General features: G+C 41.0%; 1 protein-coding gene across 1 annotated transcript in view; it reads right to left on the bottom strand.

Annotated features, from left to right (window-relative positions):
* atad3 (ATPase family AAA domain containing 3) overlaps positions 1-12534 on the bottom strand; it is a 71499-nt gene that overhangs the window by 19253 nt on the left and 39712 nt on the right. The window contains exons 11-13 of the mRNA XM_073031905.1: positions 9250-9374; positions 8328-8379; positions 6903-6973 (exon numbers count right to left, since the gene is read on the bottom strand). Coding sequence (XP_072888006.1) covers positions 6903-6973; positions 8328-8379; positions 9250-9374 — 248 coding nt within the window. The remainder of the gene's footprint in view (positions 1-6902; positions 6974-8327; positions 8380-9249; positions 9375-12534) is intronic.

Raw genomic sequence — 12534 nt, forward strand, 5'->3', positions numbered from 1 at the left:
TTTTGCAACCGCGGTCCACCTGCCCTATACCTCCTCCCACACAACCTTAACAGTCCTTTTCGGTGAGGTAGAACTTCACACAGAGCTGTTTATTGCTCCCGGTGAACTCAGCATGTGCTGCCTGACCTGCTGAGTTCCTCCAGCAGTTTGTGTGCTGCTCTCCTGTAGTTTCTTTGGCTGCAAGGCTGAAGAGCAACTCAGTCAAAACCTGTTAAGGAACTTCTTATCTAAACCTGTCAAACTGGTCTGTAGACAAGGCTGACACTGTCTGACCTGAACTATGATGACAGTTAATAAAATGGCTGCAACCACAAGACTTACACCTCATTCTTGTCTTCCAAAGAACCTTCTAGACAACATCAGCTCCAGATCTAACAGGGCTATAAGGCCCAATATGCTTCCGTCCAGGCAACTGCCTATTTAAAACCACTTGCGTTAAAGAAATGAAATTCTATTTCAAATAAAAAAGATGAGGGAGAATAAAAATGCATAATAAAATGCAAATCATGAAGCTCAGTAAGTTTTAAGGTGGATTCAATGACAGAAAAAGACAACAAAAACCAAAGAAAGCAGACCGGATACCCTATTCCTCCACTCTTTCTGCAGCATTAAGAGAAATCCCACATGAGAGATGATGTTAACCTCATTACTCACTATTACTGCACTAAAGAGCAATAAAAGTCTTGACGTACATTTTCTAAGCACTGTAATGCTGAATCAGGTTCGTGGATCTGGCAAGAGGGACAGAAAACACTGGCTGCGAATAAGCACATGAATCATTTATTTACAAGCAGTAAAAATCTGACCAAACATTCACTACAAAGCTGTATGTTCAACAAACACACTTTGTTAAAAGCATGGACAGAGCATACCCTCCCAATGGCTATGTGCACATCTTGCCTTAAACAAAGAGAAAGAACCTCCCATACATGCTCTCTAGATAGCCAGGATATTTGAATCTGGACACCAGACAGCTAACCAATGGGAAACACAAAGTACACTGCAGATGCTGGGGTCAAAGCAACACGTACAACAAGCTGGAGGAAGTCAGCAGGTCGGGCAGCATCCGTGGAAACCAATGGGAAAAACAGCTGCGGTTTCTAAACTAACCAATCACAATGGAAGTGACTTTCAATCAGAATAAGCCACGACTCCTATGGGACAAGCACCCTAAATATTGCAAAACATCCTGGAGGTGCCTCATTGGAAAGTTACAAAAATTTGTTTTTGAACATAATATTTACTGCCCTTAATGAAATAAAAGCAATTGTGGGCATTCCAAAGCCTCTGGGTTTAAGAAGCATCTTAAAAAAGTAAAGAGGAGAGGCAATGAAGATGTTTAGGAGGAAATGGATGAAATGGAGAAAAGATGAAATGGAGGCAATTCTATAATCAAGTCTTGGGGAGCTGATAAATCCCAATGGCTCAATCAACTTAAGATTTCAATTATAATTGTCAGTGAAACATCCACCTAGCCTTGAAATATAAATTCATGCGGATTCTATTTATCAAGAACATTAAAACATTGCCAATTTTATATAAAGGCTTTTTATTATTGAAGTTCTTCCCTTAGCCTCCTGTACAAATGCCAATCTTTCTGCACAACAGTGTAAATCTATTTTCTTTTAAATTTTCTACTTTGTTGTTTGAATCATCTTTCCATCTGATTCAGGAATTTGAAGAAAACATTAAAATATTTGCAAATGGCTTTTCATCTCAAGTTACAATTAAAATTATAGGTTAGTAAACAATTGCCAGACAGTGTCTTCACTATTATCCCTCGTTACAGTAGTGTAGTGACTAGTTAAACAATTTACAGTGCCAGTGATCGGGGTTCAATTTCAACCATTGTCTTTATGGAGTTGGTATATTCCACCCGTAACTGCAAGGGTTTCCTCTGGGTGCTCCAGTTTCCTCCCACATTCCAAAGTCACATGAATTATTTACGGTTACTAAGTTGTGGACACGCTATGCTGGCACTGGAAGTGTGGTGACACTTGTAGGCTGCCCCTGGCAAATCAACAGATTGTGTTGGTTGTTTATGTAAAAAACGCATTTCATTTTTCCCCCATCCTCTCTCTTCTCTACTCTGGCCTCTTATCTCGTCTCACCTGCCTAATACCTCCCCTTAGTCCTCTCCTCCTTCCCTTTCTCCTATGGTCCACTCTCCTCTCCGATCAGATTCCTTTCTCTCCAGTCCTCTAGCCTTCCCACCCACCCACCTGATTTCATCTATCATCTTCCAGCCCCATTCCCTCCCCCACTTTTTTATTCTGGAATCCTTCCTCTTCCTTTCCAGCCCTGAAGAAGGGTCTCGGCCTGAAACATTGACTGTTCATTCATTTCTACAGACGCCGCCTGACCTGCCAAGTTCCTCCAGCATTTTCTGGGTGCTGCTCTGGATTTCCAGCATCTGCAGAATTTCTCATGTGTATGAGAATGCGATATACATGTGACAAATAAAGCTGATCTTTATCTCATCCTGAGCAGTGATATCTACCTCATCTCTGCTCTGCTCATACGACCAGGGAAAATTCTTCTCTCCTCCAATGCGGACACCTGCTCAGCAGAGTTTAGAAATCAGTAGTAACTGTACCTGCTGCAATCTGCACTACAATAGAGTGACATAATTTACATCTGCACTTGAATGCTATAGAGGACAATTTGCACCAGCAGAATTAATGAACTGATGCTTTCGCAAAAGCACCAGCAGAAAGACAGAAGGAAGAGGGGAAAAAACACGACAGATTGAGCCCGCACCTTACCCCTGCCACTGGGCTCAATAATACCTCAGAGACAAGTAGCATCACCATCACTTTGCCATATGTCAGTACAAATATATGGAAATATAGAACTACACCTCAAATACAGTGGATTCTGCAGAATTGGGACACATCGGGACCAGTACTTCTTGGCCCAATTAAGCAGCATTCCCCACCAAATGAGGTTTCAAGGAAATAGCTGAAAGGTAATTAAAAAAAAACCCACAAACTATTGTTTAACTGGGTAACAATTTATGTATTTAAATGAAAAACCAAACAAACTAGAATACTATCAATGCCTCTACAGTACTATAGAACTGTGTATTAGTTCCCAATAGTTATCGACAGAGGTATCCATGTGCCATGTTCTTTTATTGACTGTAAATATCAAAATCAGAGCAGAAACCTCATGCAGATAATGGACTGCCTTCGTACAACGCTTTAAACGATTGCACCCTGCAAATCTTCATTTTCATTACAACATTCAAGATCATTGTCCTGGTGAAGGGTCTCGGCCCGAAACGTCATTTAGTCTTTTCCACAGATGCTGCTTGGCCTGCCGAGTTTCTCCAGCATTGGGTGTGCGCGTGCGTTGCTGCAGATGATTGTCAATACCTTTGTGGTTCCCAGCTTGAAGCAGTGAAGTAATTTCACGCTGCTTCTGGCATTTCCAAGGCTGATTGCTTGAAGCCACAGTGAACAAAACACTTCCAAATTGTCTTGCTGTTTATTTCTCGCCAACTATCAGTGACAAAAATCACTGCGGTTTGAACACAGATAGAAGCTGGCCGATGGCGTAGTGACATCAATACTGGACTTCGAAGTGAACGGGCCCCGAGTTCAAATCCGGCTCGTCTCAACCTGGGCAGCAGCAGTATTTACGCAGAAGATTGGCCCGGCGATCTAAATCCCTATCTTGCCACGAAAACCCTACGGAAAACTACTCTAGGGTCGCCACGAGTAGACGATGACATGATGGCACTTAACAACAAGCGACTGACGCTATTTAAAAGCTGATCGGTGTTGTGCACACAACTGATGTCAGTCAGAAACTGTTTGGCAAAAGCCGCCTGCCCCATTTAAGCAGCATAGTGTCCGAAATAAATAAAGGGAATCCTGGCTACTTTCTCAATTTTGTTTAAAAAAAAAAGATTTGTCCCAAATAAGCAGCAGTCCCAATTAACTAACGGTCCTATTAACCAGAATCCACTGTACATCAAAATAGAGTTACAATCATTAAATGTGCACACCTGGAGCATCATGCTGGGGATAAGGGTCAATGAAAACAAAGCACCATAATTTCTTTATTTCATGCTCTCAAAAATTCCATCACAATCACAACTCACCTTGAGTAAAGCCATAGGGCTGCATCAAATTTACACAAATCAATCAAGATGCATTCTGAAACCACGACTGCCACTTATATGGCTCAGCTGCTTTATGTTGAACTGTAAATGGCTTCTTACTTTAGACAGTGATTTAGCCTTCAGCTATTTTTAAAAGCGGGCTTGCGTGTCAATCAGTAAGCAGGAGGCATGACAGAGGTTAGCTGAGAACAGCTGATAAGGCTTCTATCTGATAAATACATTAGCATTCAAGACTTTATACAATAAGCATAGAACCACTTGGTCAGGAAACTGATTTATTCACCTCTGTAGTGCAATTATATTCACTGTGAATGGCAGATATAGGATGCCACATGAGATGTTTAAAGAGCAAAAGTTTAACAAGGACTGCACTGCACTAGATGGACAACAAGTTACAAGTGGACTCTCACAGGCCTAAAATATTGCCTTGCCTGGTTTGATTGTATTAAGTGTATATTAAAAATAAACATTAATGCTGTGCCTTTAGGATAAAGGAGCAATGCTCTGCCCAAGCCTGCAGTAATTTCTCTTGATCATAGATTAAGACAAAGGGTTTAGTTGATTCACTTTGTGATTAGGGATAAATCTTAACACAGAATTACCTCTACTACCCAAGTAATCATATCTTAAAAAGGGACATTTTGGTATTTTAGGGAGGAGAGCTGCACCCACATTCACATCAAGTAAATAAAGACATTGAGAAGCTCTTCAAAGTGTCTCATCAGATTATTACACATTGTCTCAAGCCTCAAGGTATCAGGAGAGAGAAAAAAACATGCTGGTCACATTCAGAGACAACTGAATTCCTCACTGATATAGAAACATTCCAGCAGACCCTTACAAACCAAAATCATTACTGCATATTTCAAACTACAGTCGGCCCTCCTTATCCCCAAGGGTTTGGTTCCGGGACCCCTCGTGGATACCAAAATTCGCGGATGCTCAAGTCCCTTATTCAACGTGTCTCAATGCAGTGGATCTTAGGACCCAGCGGAACCCCAGACCTTATTTAACCGGTCTTAGTGCGGGACATTAGGACCCAGCGGCAGAGATCTGAATCCGCAGTGTTTCTGCTCACGAAAATAATCACGATAACGATTGAAAATAAAGTGGAAATAATAAAGCAATCGGAAAGAGGTGAAACGCCATCGGTCATTGGAAAAGCGTTAGGCTACGTCGGTCAACGATCGGAACAGTTTTAAAGGATAAAGTGAGAAAGGCTCTGCCCCGATGAAAGCTACAATTATTACTAAGCAACACAGTGGTTTAATTATTGGGTTTTGGGGTTTTGGGTTTTTGATCCTCCACATCAACCCGGCACGGTGAAGAGTGCACTCGGAAGTGGTCTGTCACTAGATTGAACTTGGGAACTTCCATTCCCGAGCCTGGCGCTGAAACATACGTTCTGAAGTGCTTTATATGCATAGAAAGGTAAAATATATACTATATACGAAGACAAACATTTGACAAACTGACGCTAAATAATACCAGATGTACCTGTTCCGACTTACTTCCAATTTTTTTCGATCCCGATCCATGATAACCCACGCACATCCTCCCGTATACTTTAAATCATCTCTAGATTACTTATAATACCTAATACAATGTAAATGCTATGTAAAATAGTTGTTATACTGCATTGTTTAGGGAATAATGACAAGGAAAGAAAAGTCTTTACATGCTCGAACAGCAAGTGCTGGAAGGGTTTTCGCGATTCGTGGCTGGTTGAATTCACGGATAAGGAGGGCCGACTGTACTTTCAATTCAGGTATTTTTAAAGTTCCTTAAAAGTGATGAGTGAAACTCAACTCATAGTATCAAGTTATTTCTTATAATATATCTGGTATCTTTGATAGCCCCAAGCTCCAAAAGTGTCTCTAGCCTCTATAATTATATAGCCACCTATAATTTAAGAATCAGAGTGTACTTTGGAAGAAAAAAAATACCGATAATGGTAAAACTAATGCTTACGTCAATATCGAGCTGACTTAAAAACCAAACTAATTTGTACAACCTTTTGCAAAACCTTTTGTACAAACAATTTGCATCATTGCTTGCTGACGTACAGCAACTCATGACCAATAAAAGAGTGTTTTACTCTTAACTACCACTAGAGTTTATGAAGGGGTTAAACATTCTCAGGTGCAAGTACAAATGGCAGTGACCTGTACACTTTACAAGTCACATCCAATTCAAAAACAGAACTGCTACAATTCTCTATATTTAAAGTTTAAGAAATAATAGGGAAGACATAGTAGGGGTATAGCACTGACAGGATATTAGTGATAGGGATTAGTACAGATGAGTGAAAGTTGGCTTGGATGCGTGTACTGAAGGGCCAGATTCTATACTGTTCAATTCCAATTAGTACTTGCCTCTATGGTGTAGGGAGTGCACCTGAAGATGCTGTGTTTTCTTTTAAACCCTGTTACCCCTGTGTTTACTGAATTATAGATGTTTCCTTAATTAAACCTCAGGGGTCTTTGCAATGTTGCCTTGGTATTCGTGAGTGAGGAAAATTACCTCAGACTTAATCTTGTGAACCCCACTGTACTGGCAGCACTTATGTTTCCCTCCTTCCAAATAATCTCATGAGGTTTATCAGAAATTCACAATTGAATCCTCGATACTGGACACTGCACCCTACAACCTACTGCATAAGTAATTAAAAAGGGGTTAAGCAGAGGCTTTCTAAAGAGTCCTTTTCTTTCTTTCAGATGTTGATTTACCTACTGTATTCTCAGCATCTCTGGATATTAAGATCAATACCTACTTGTTACTTTGCTCCCCAGTTCGGTACAGGAATGCATTTAAAGTTGCTCTCAGATCTTCACTGATTTTTTCCTTTTAAAAAAAAAACACACACAAGATTTAGGAACAGAAACACCCTCCCAAACTCCTCAACAAAATGATGCACAAACATTTATGAATCTGCACCCAAAGCTTAAGAGTGCTCAGTGCAGAGTTTAAAATGCAAGAGAGCTTCTAAGGCTTTTAGATTGGATCTGGCTGACTGCCATCTAAATGGAAAGAAACCACCCATTATAAACGGGGGAAAAATACCTTATTTGGTAAAAATCTTATAGATCAATAGCAGATGCGCAATAAAGTGTTTGGCATGACAACAAAGAGAAACCAAAACAATAACAGTCAACTCAAGGGAAGGAGCTGCTCTGGAACTTGGTGGTGTGAGTCTTCAGACTCCTGTTATGATATTGGGGTGGTGCATGGGAGACTCCGATGTACTGGAACATCAATTTTTCTCTCGTTTTCCAATTTTCCTTCCTAACCAATGGACCCTGCTGCCGAATTCCTCCTCGCCAGAACCCTTTCGGAGCTGCACGTTGACTGCCACACCAACTGCCCAAGCTCACTTTCATACTTGGGATGAGGCTGGTCACTGAAAGGAGAGTTAACTCAGCCAGTGCCCAACTTTCTGCATGACCAGTGCAGGCCTACCCTCACGTCAAACGAACCAAGGCTCCCTATGGAGTCCAAAACCCGAGCAGAACAGGTTTACAAACACGAGATTCAGCAGATGCTGCAAATCCTGAGTGACGTACACAAGATGCTGGAGGAACACAGCATCTATGGAGAGGAATAAAGTGTCAACATTCTGAGCCGAGACCATTTATCGGGACTGGAAAGGAAGAGGGAGGAAGCAGAATAAGATGATGTGGGGGCGGGGGGAGAGGAGAAAGAGAAACTTCCAGTAATTTATCCCTCCTCCCACTTCTCTCTTACCCCATTTCCTATTCTGCCAGCCCCATTCTCTTCTCCTCATCTGCCTATCATCTCCACCTAGTACCCCATGGTCCGCTCTCCTCTCCAATCAAATTCCTCCTTTAGCCCTTCACTTCTTTCAACTATCGCCACCCAGCTTCTCACGAATCCCCCCTTCCCCACCCATCACCTTCCAACTTGTACTCCTTCCCCTCCCCTTCTTATTCTGGCTTCTTCGCCCTTCCTTTGCCGTCCTGATCAAGGGCCTTGGCCTGAAACTTCGACCCATTATTCCTCTCCATTGACGCTGCTTGACCTGCAGAGTTTCCCAGCACTGTGCATTTACTACTGAACAGGCTCAGAAATTAAACATTAAAAAGTTACCATTGAAAGGCACCTCTCCGCAATTCCTCATACTAATTAGTCTCTTTCAAAAACAAAAAGACACGAGTGTGTGCGCGGGCAATGCACTTACCGTTGCTCTCTTTCGAAGGAACGCATCTGCCTCATCCACAAACAGCAGAAGCCTGTGTACAGGCAAAATTCATTGTCATTCCACTGACTTTAGATTTGGAATTCAATATTTCACTGCACTAAAGCAACCCATCCCTCTTACATACAGGTGCCACGGAAGTCAAGAACAAGATTAAAACATTTCCAGAAAATGAGCAACTTGCAGTCGGCTTTCTAAGTAGATGGATGCATATGGAATAAATTTAGGACTGGAATTGAAATGAACGTCTGCCCTGATTGATGCCTACATATAATGGATACAGGCTGTTTCACATTTTTAAAAGTACAAGGCTACTGTTTTAAAGTTAAACTGGAACACAGGAAATTAAGTCTCAACACAGGAGCAACGCTGCTTAGGTTTTTGGTGTTTAATTCAATTGGCAGTAATATTCATCTTTCAAACAAGTACAGCAAAATTCACATGAAAAACATTGGGTACTGTAATATCACTGTCAAGTATGAGGCCTACAAAGTAGGGATTAACCTAAAACAGTGGTCTCCAACCTCCGGGCCGTGGACCGATACTGCAGAGCAAGTGAAATCAGCAATCACCTCCGATATGGGCCGACATTTACGTGCCGGGCGGCAGCTGATTAATTAGCTTGTTTATTTCAGCTTTTTTCTTAAAGATGTGCTGGGTGTGTTCCGGCTACCGCTGGACCCGTGCATGATTCGCGGCCCGGTATCGGTCCGTGGCCCGGAGGCTGGGGACCACTGACCCAAAATATCAGTCAGAATTACTGCCTCAACAATCATTCATACAAAATTAATTTATTTTTAACCAAGTTACAATTAAGACATGGCAAAATTAAGATAGAATATGATTGTGGAAAAGTGACCTTCACAACCCCTCTTCCCTACCCGCCAAACTGGCACAAACTCACCCTCTCCGGCTGGTAGCTGCCCAGTCAAAGACTTTGTGCATGGCCGTGACACCTTCTCGTCCCATGGGGGCCACATCACCACCCGTCATGATAGCATAATCCATGCCAGAATGTACAGCTAGTTTCTGTTAAGGAAAGGAAATATCACAAAGGTAAGCTGGGTCCTTTCCAAGCATCTTTCCTGTTGCCCGTCCCTGCAGAAAGGCACGGGTCTTTTCTTAGCCACATTACAAATACAAAAATTTTTTGCAGAGAAAGGCTTTTGTTAATTTAAAGGATTTTCCTTAACCTAAAGGATACCCCCATTTCAGTTAATGAAGTGCTTCAAGAAGTAATAAATGTAATGTTATAATAAAAATGTCAATTATGCTCATAACGAAAGTGCAAGTACGTGGAAGCAGATTTTGAGAGTGATACTGAAATGAAGTATAGAGAGGAAATATACTGATTTCATTGAAGTAGTGCAGTTACAGCTACCTGAGGGCAGAGGGATCCTATCTCAACATTGAATGATATGAAAAAGCACCTCCATTGGAGTGACAGGCGCTGCTGGACTGCTGCAGAACGCTGAGTGAAGACAGAGGCAAAATAATCTAAGTACTCTGGCCACCCAAAGATCGTTCAAATTTGTTCTCAGGCATCTTTTAATGACCTAAAAAGAAAAGCTATTATTGAGATCCTCTTATCCCTGAACCCTCTAACTATTTTAATAACAGCCATAGATTAATAACTGTGTTTACTACCAGTCATCATCTTACTGAGTATCACACACCTTTCCTCATGAAGTACTTGCCTACATATTTTATTTGTCTTTGCACATGACTAGCATGTTATCATTGCACACTCCCTGCTTTTGCGATCGAGTACATGTATTTTAATGATCAATTGCTGCTTTTAGTAACTTGCCTTGGTATGCATATTTCACATTAATATTGACTTCATCAGCAACTCCAACTTTATAACATCTCCCATAGTTACAATAAGTGGCAAAAATGCATGGCTTATCAGTTCTTTTATATATAAATGTATTTAACATGCTCAGATACAACTGCATTGGAAAAAAAACGTCCTTTAATACCAGTGAATGCAGATATCTTAATCTCTGTACACTGCAGAAAATCTTAAGAACACAGAAAAAATGTAGGAATATATTTGTCCATATATGCTCTTCCATTCCATAAGATTAAGTCTGATTTTTACTTCAAAACCACACTGTACTAATCCCATATTCTGCAATTCCCCTAACATACAAAATCTATCATCTCTCCTGAATATATTCAAGAATTTAGCCTACATAGCCCACTTTTTCAGTTAGAACATTCTTCCAGGTTAAAATTTCTTCTCCCCTCTTTCCTCAATAGCCAACCATTTCTTTTGAGGCTGCACATTCTGAAGACCCCAGGAGAAATAACAACAGTCCCGACGAAGGGTCTCAGCCCAAAACATTGACTCTATCTCTTTCCATATAGAATCAGAATCAGAATCAGGTTTATTATCACCAGCATGTGCCGTGCAATTTGTTAACTTCGCAGCAGCAGTTCAATGCAATACATAATATAGAAGAAAAATAAATAAGTAAATCAATTACAGTACATGTATATTGAATAGGTTAAAAAATCATGCAAAAACATAAATAATATTCACGGGTTCAATGTCCATTTAGGAATTGGATGGCAGAGGGGAAGAAGATGTACCTAAATTGTTTAGTGTGTGCCTTCAGGCTTCTGAACCTCCTACCTAATACAGGTAACAGTGAGAAAAGGACATGCCCTGGGTGCTGGGGGTCCTTAATAATGGACACTGCCTTTCTCAGACACCGCTCCCTGAAAATGTCCTGGGTACTTTGTAGGCTAGTATCCAAGATGGAGCTGACTAAATTTACAACACTCTGCAGCTTCTTTCAGTTCTGTGCAGTAGCCTTCCCATGCTAGACAGTGATGCAGCCTGTCAGAATGCTCTCCACAGTACATCTATAAAAGTTTTTGAGTGTTTTTGTTGACATGCCAAATCTCTTCAAACTCCTAATATAGTCGTTGTCTTGCCTCCTTTATAGCTGCATCATTACGTTGGGACCAGGTTAGGTCCTCAGAGATCTTGACACCCAGGAACTGCTGCTCACTCACTCCACTCCTGATCTCTCTGAGGATTGGTATGTGTTCCTTCGTCTTACCCTTCCTGAAGTCCACAAATAGCTCTTTCATCTTACTGACATATCTTGGTATATCTTGCTTCTGTACACCCTCGTCTCCATCTGAGATTCTACCAACAATGGTTGTTGTATCATCAGCAAATTTATAGGTGGTATTTGAGCCATGCCCAGCCACACAGTCACGCTGCCTGCCCTGAGTTCCTCCAGCACTTCGTGTTACTCTGGATTTCCAGCACCTGCAGAAGATTCTGCATTTCTCCTTGCATCCGATTTGTTCTCTACATCTTTTAATGATGATCTTTCAAATCACAAATGAAAAAGTTATTACTAAGATTCTCACATCCCCAAATGGCTAGCTTAGTAGTAGATACAGTTTCAATAATATCAGCTAACATTCTCTCAAATGGTTGCAGTACCTGCCTATTAACTCTGAGTAATCCATGTGCAGAGAGCCTCTGAACCCCACACCTTTCAATCACTCACCATCTGAACCCCACACCTTTCAATCACTCACCATCTGAACCCCACACCTTTCAATCACTCACCATTAAATAAAATTACCACACCTACTTTTTTCTACCAAAGTGGATGACTTCACTCTCCCACATTATACCATTTTGTCATGCCATTTTCCAGTTTTATTCAAGTTATTTCACTGCGTTTCTGGGCACCCCCCATTCCTGAAACACCAAAGATCACAACTCATTGCCCTACTGATGGGAGTAAAGGGATAGGTAAATAGAGGTATAGATTAAAAGACAATGATTAGTTAATGATCAATTACCCTACAGGTGCCTTATGCTTGGTAATGTTGCTGGACAGCCAAAAAGGAACCTTACCCAGCAACAAGTGACATACCAGATATTGTTCTCTAATAGGTTAGATATAGGTTCAAATAAGGAATTCTCTGGTCACACAAAGCATCTTGAGGTGTGACATAGCTAAATATGGGTAAGATAGTGTAGGGGGTAGAACGTTCGAGAGTAAGGGGAGGTGTCAGCATGCGGAACTAGTGTTGTATCCAGGCTAGCTTTGGCAGAAAATAATTATAACTAACCAATGATGATTTTACATCTAATTGTATCGAAACTATTCTAAAACTGTATTAACTCGTGTAATTATAATATTTCCTGTTA

This window comes from Hemitrygon akajei, chromosome 29 (assembly GCF_048418815.1).
Source record: "Hemitrygon akajei chromosome 29, sHemAka1.3, whole genome shotgun sequence".
NCBI lineage: Eukaryota > Metazoa > Chordata > Chondrichthyes > Myliobatiformes > Dasyatidae > Hemitrygon > Hemitrygon akajei.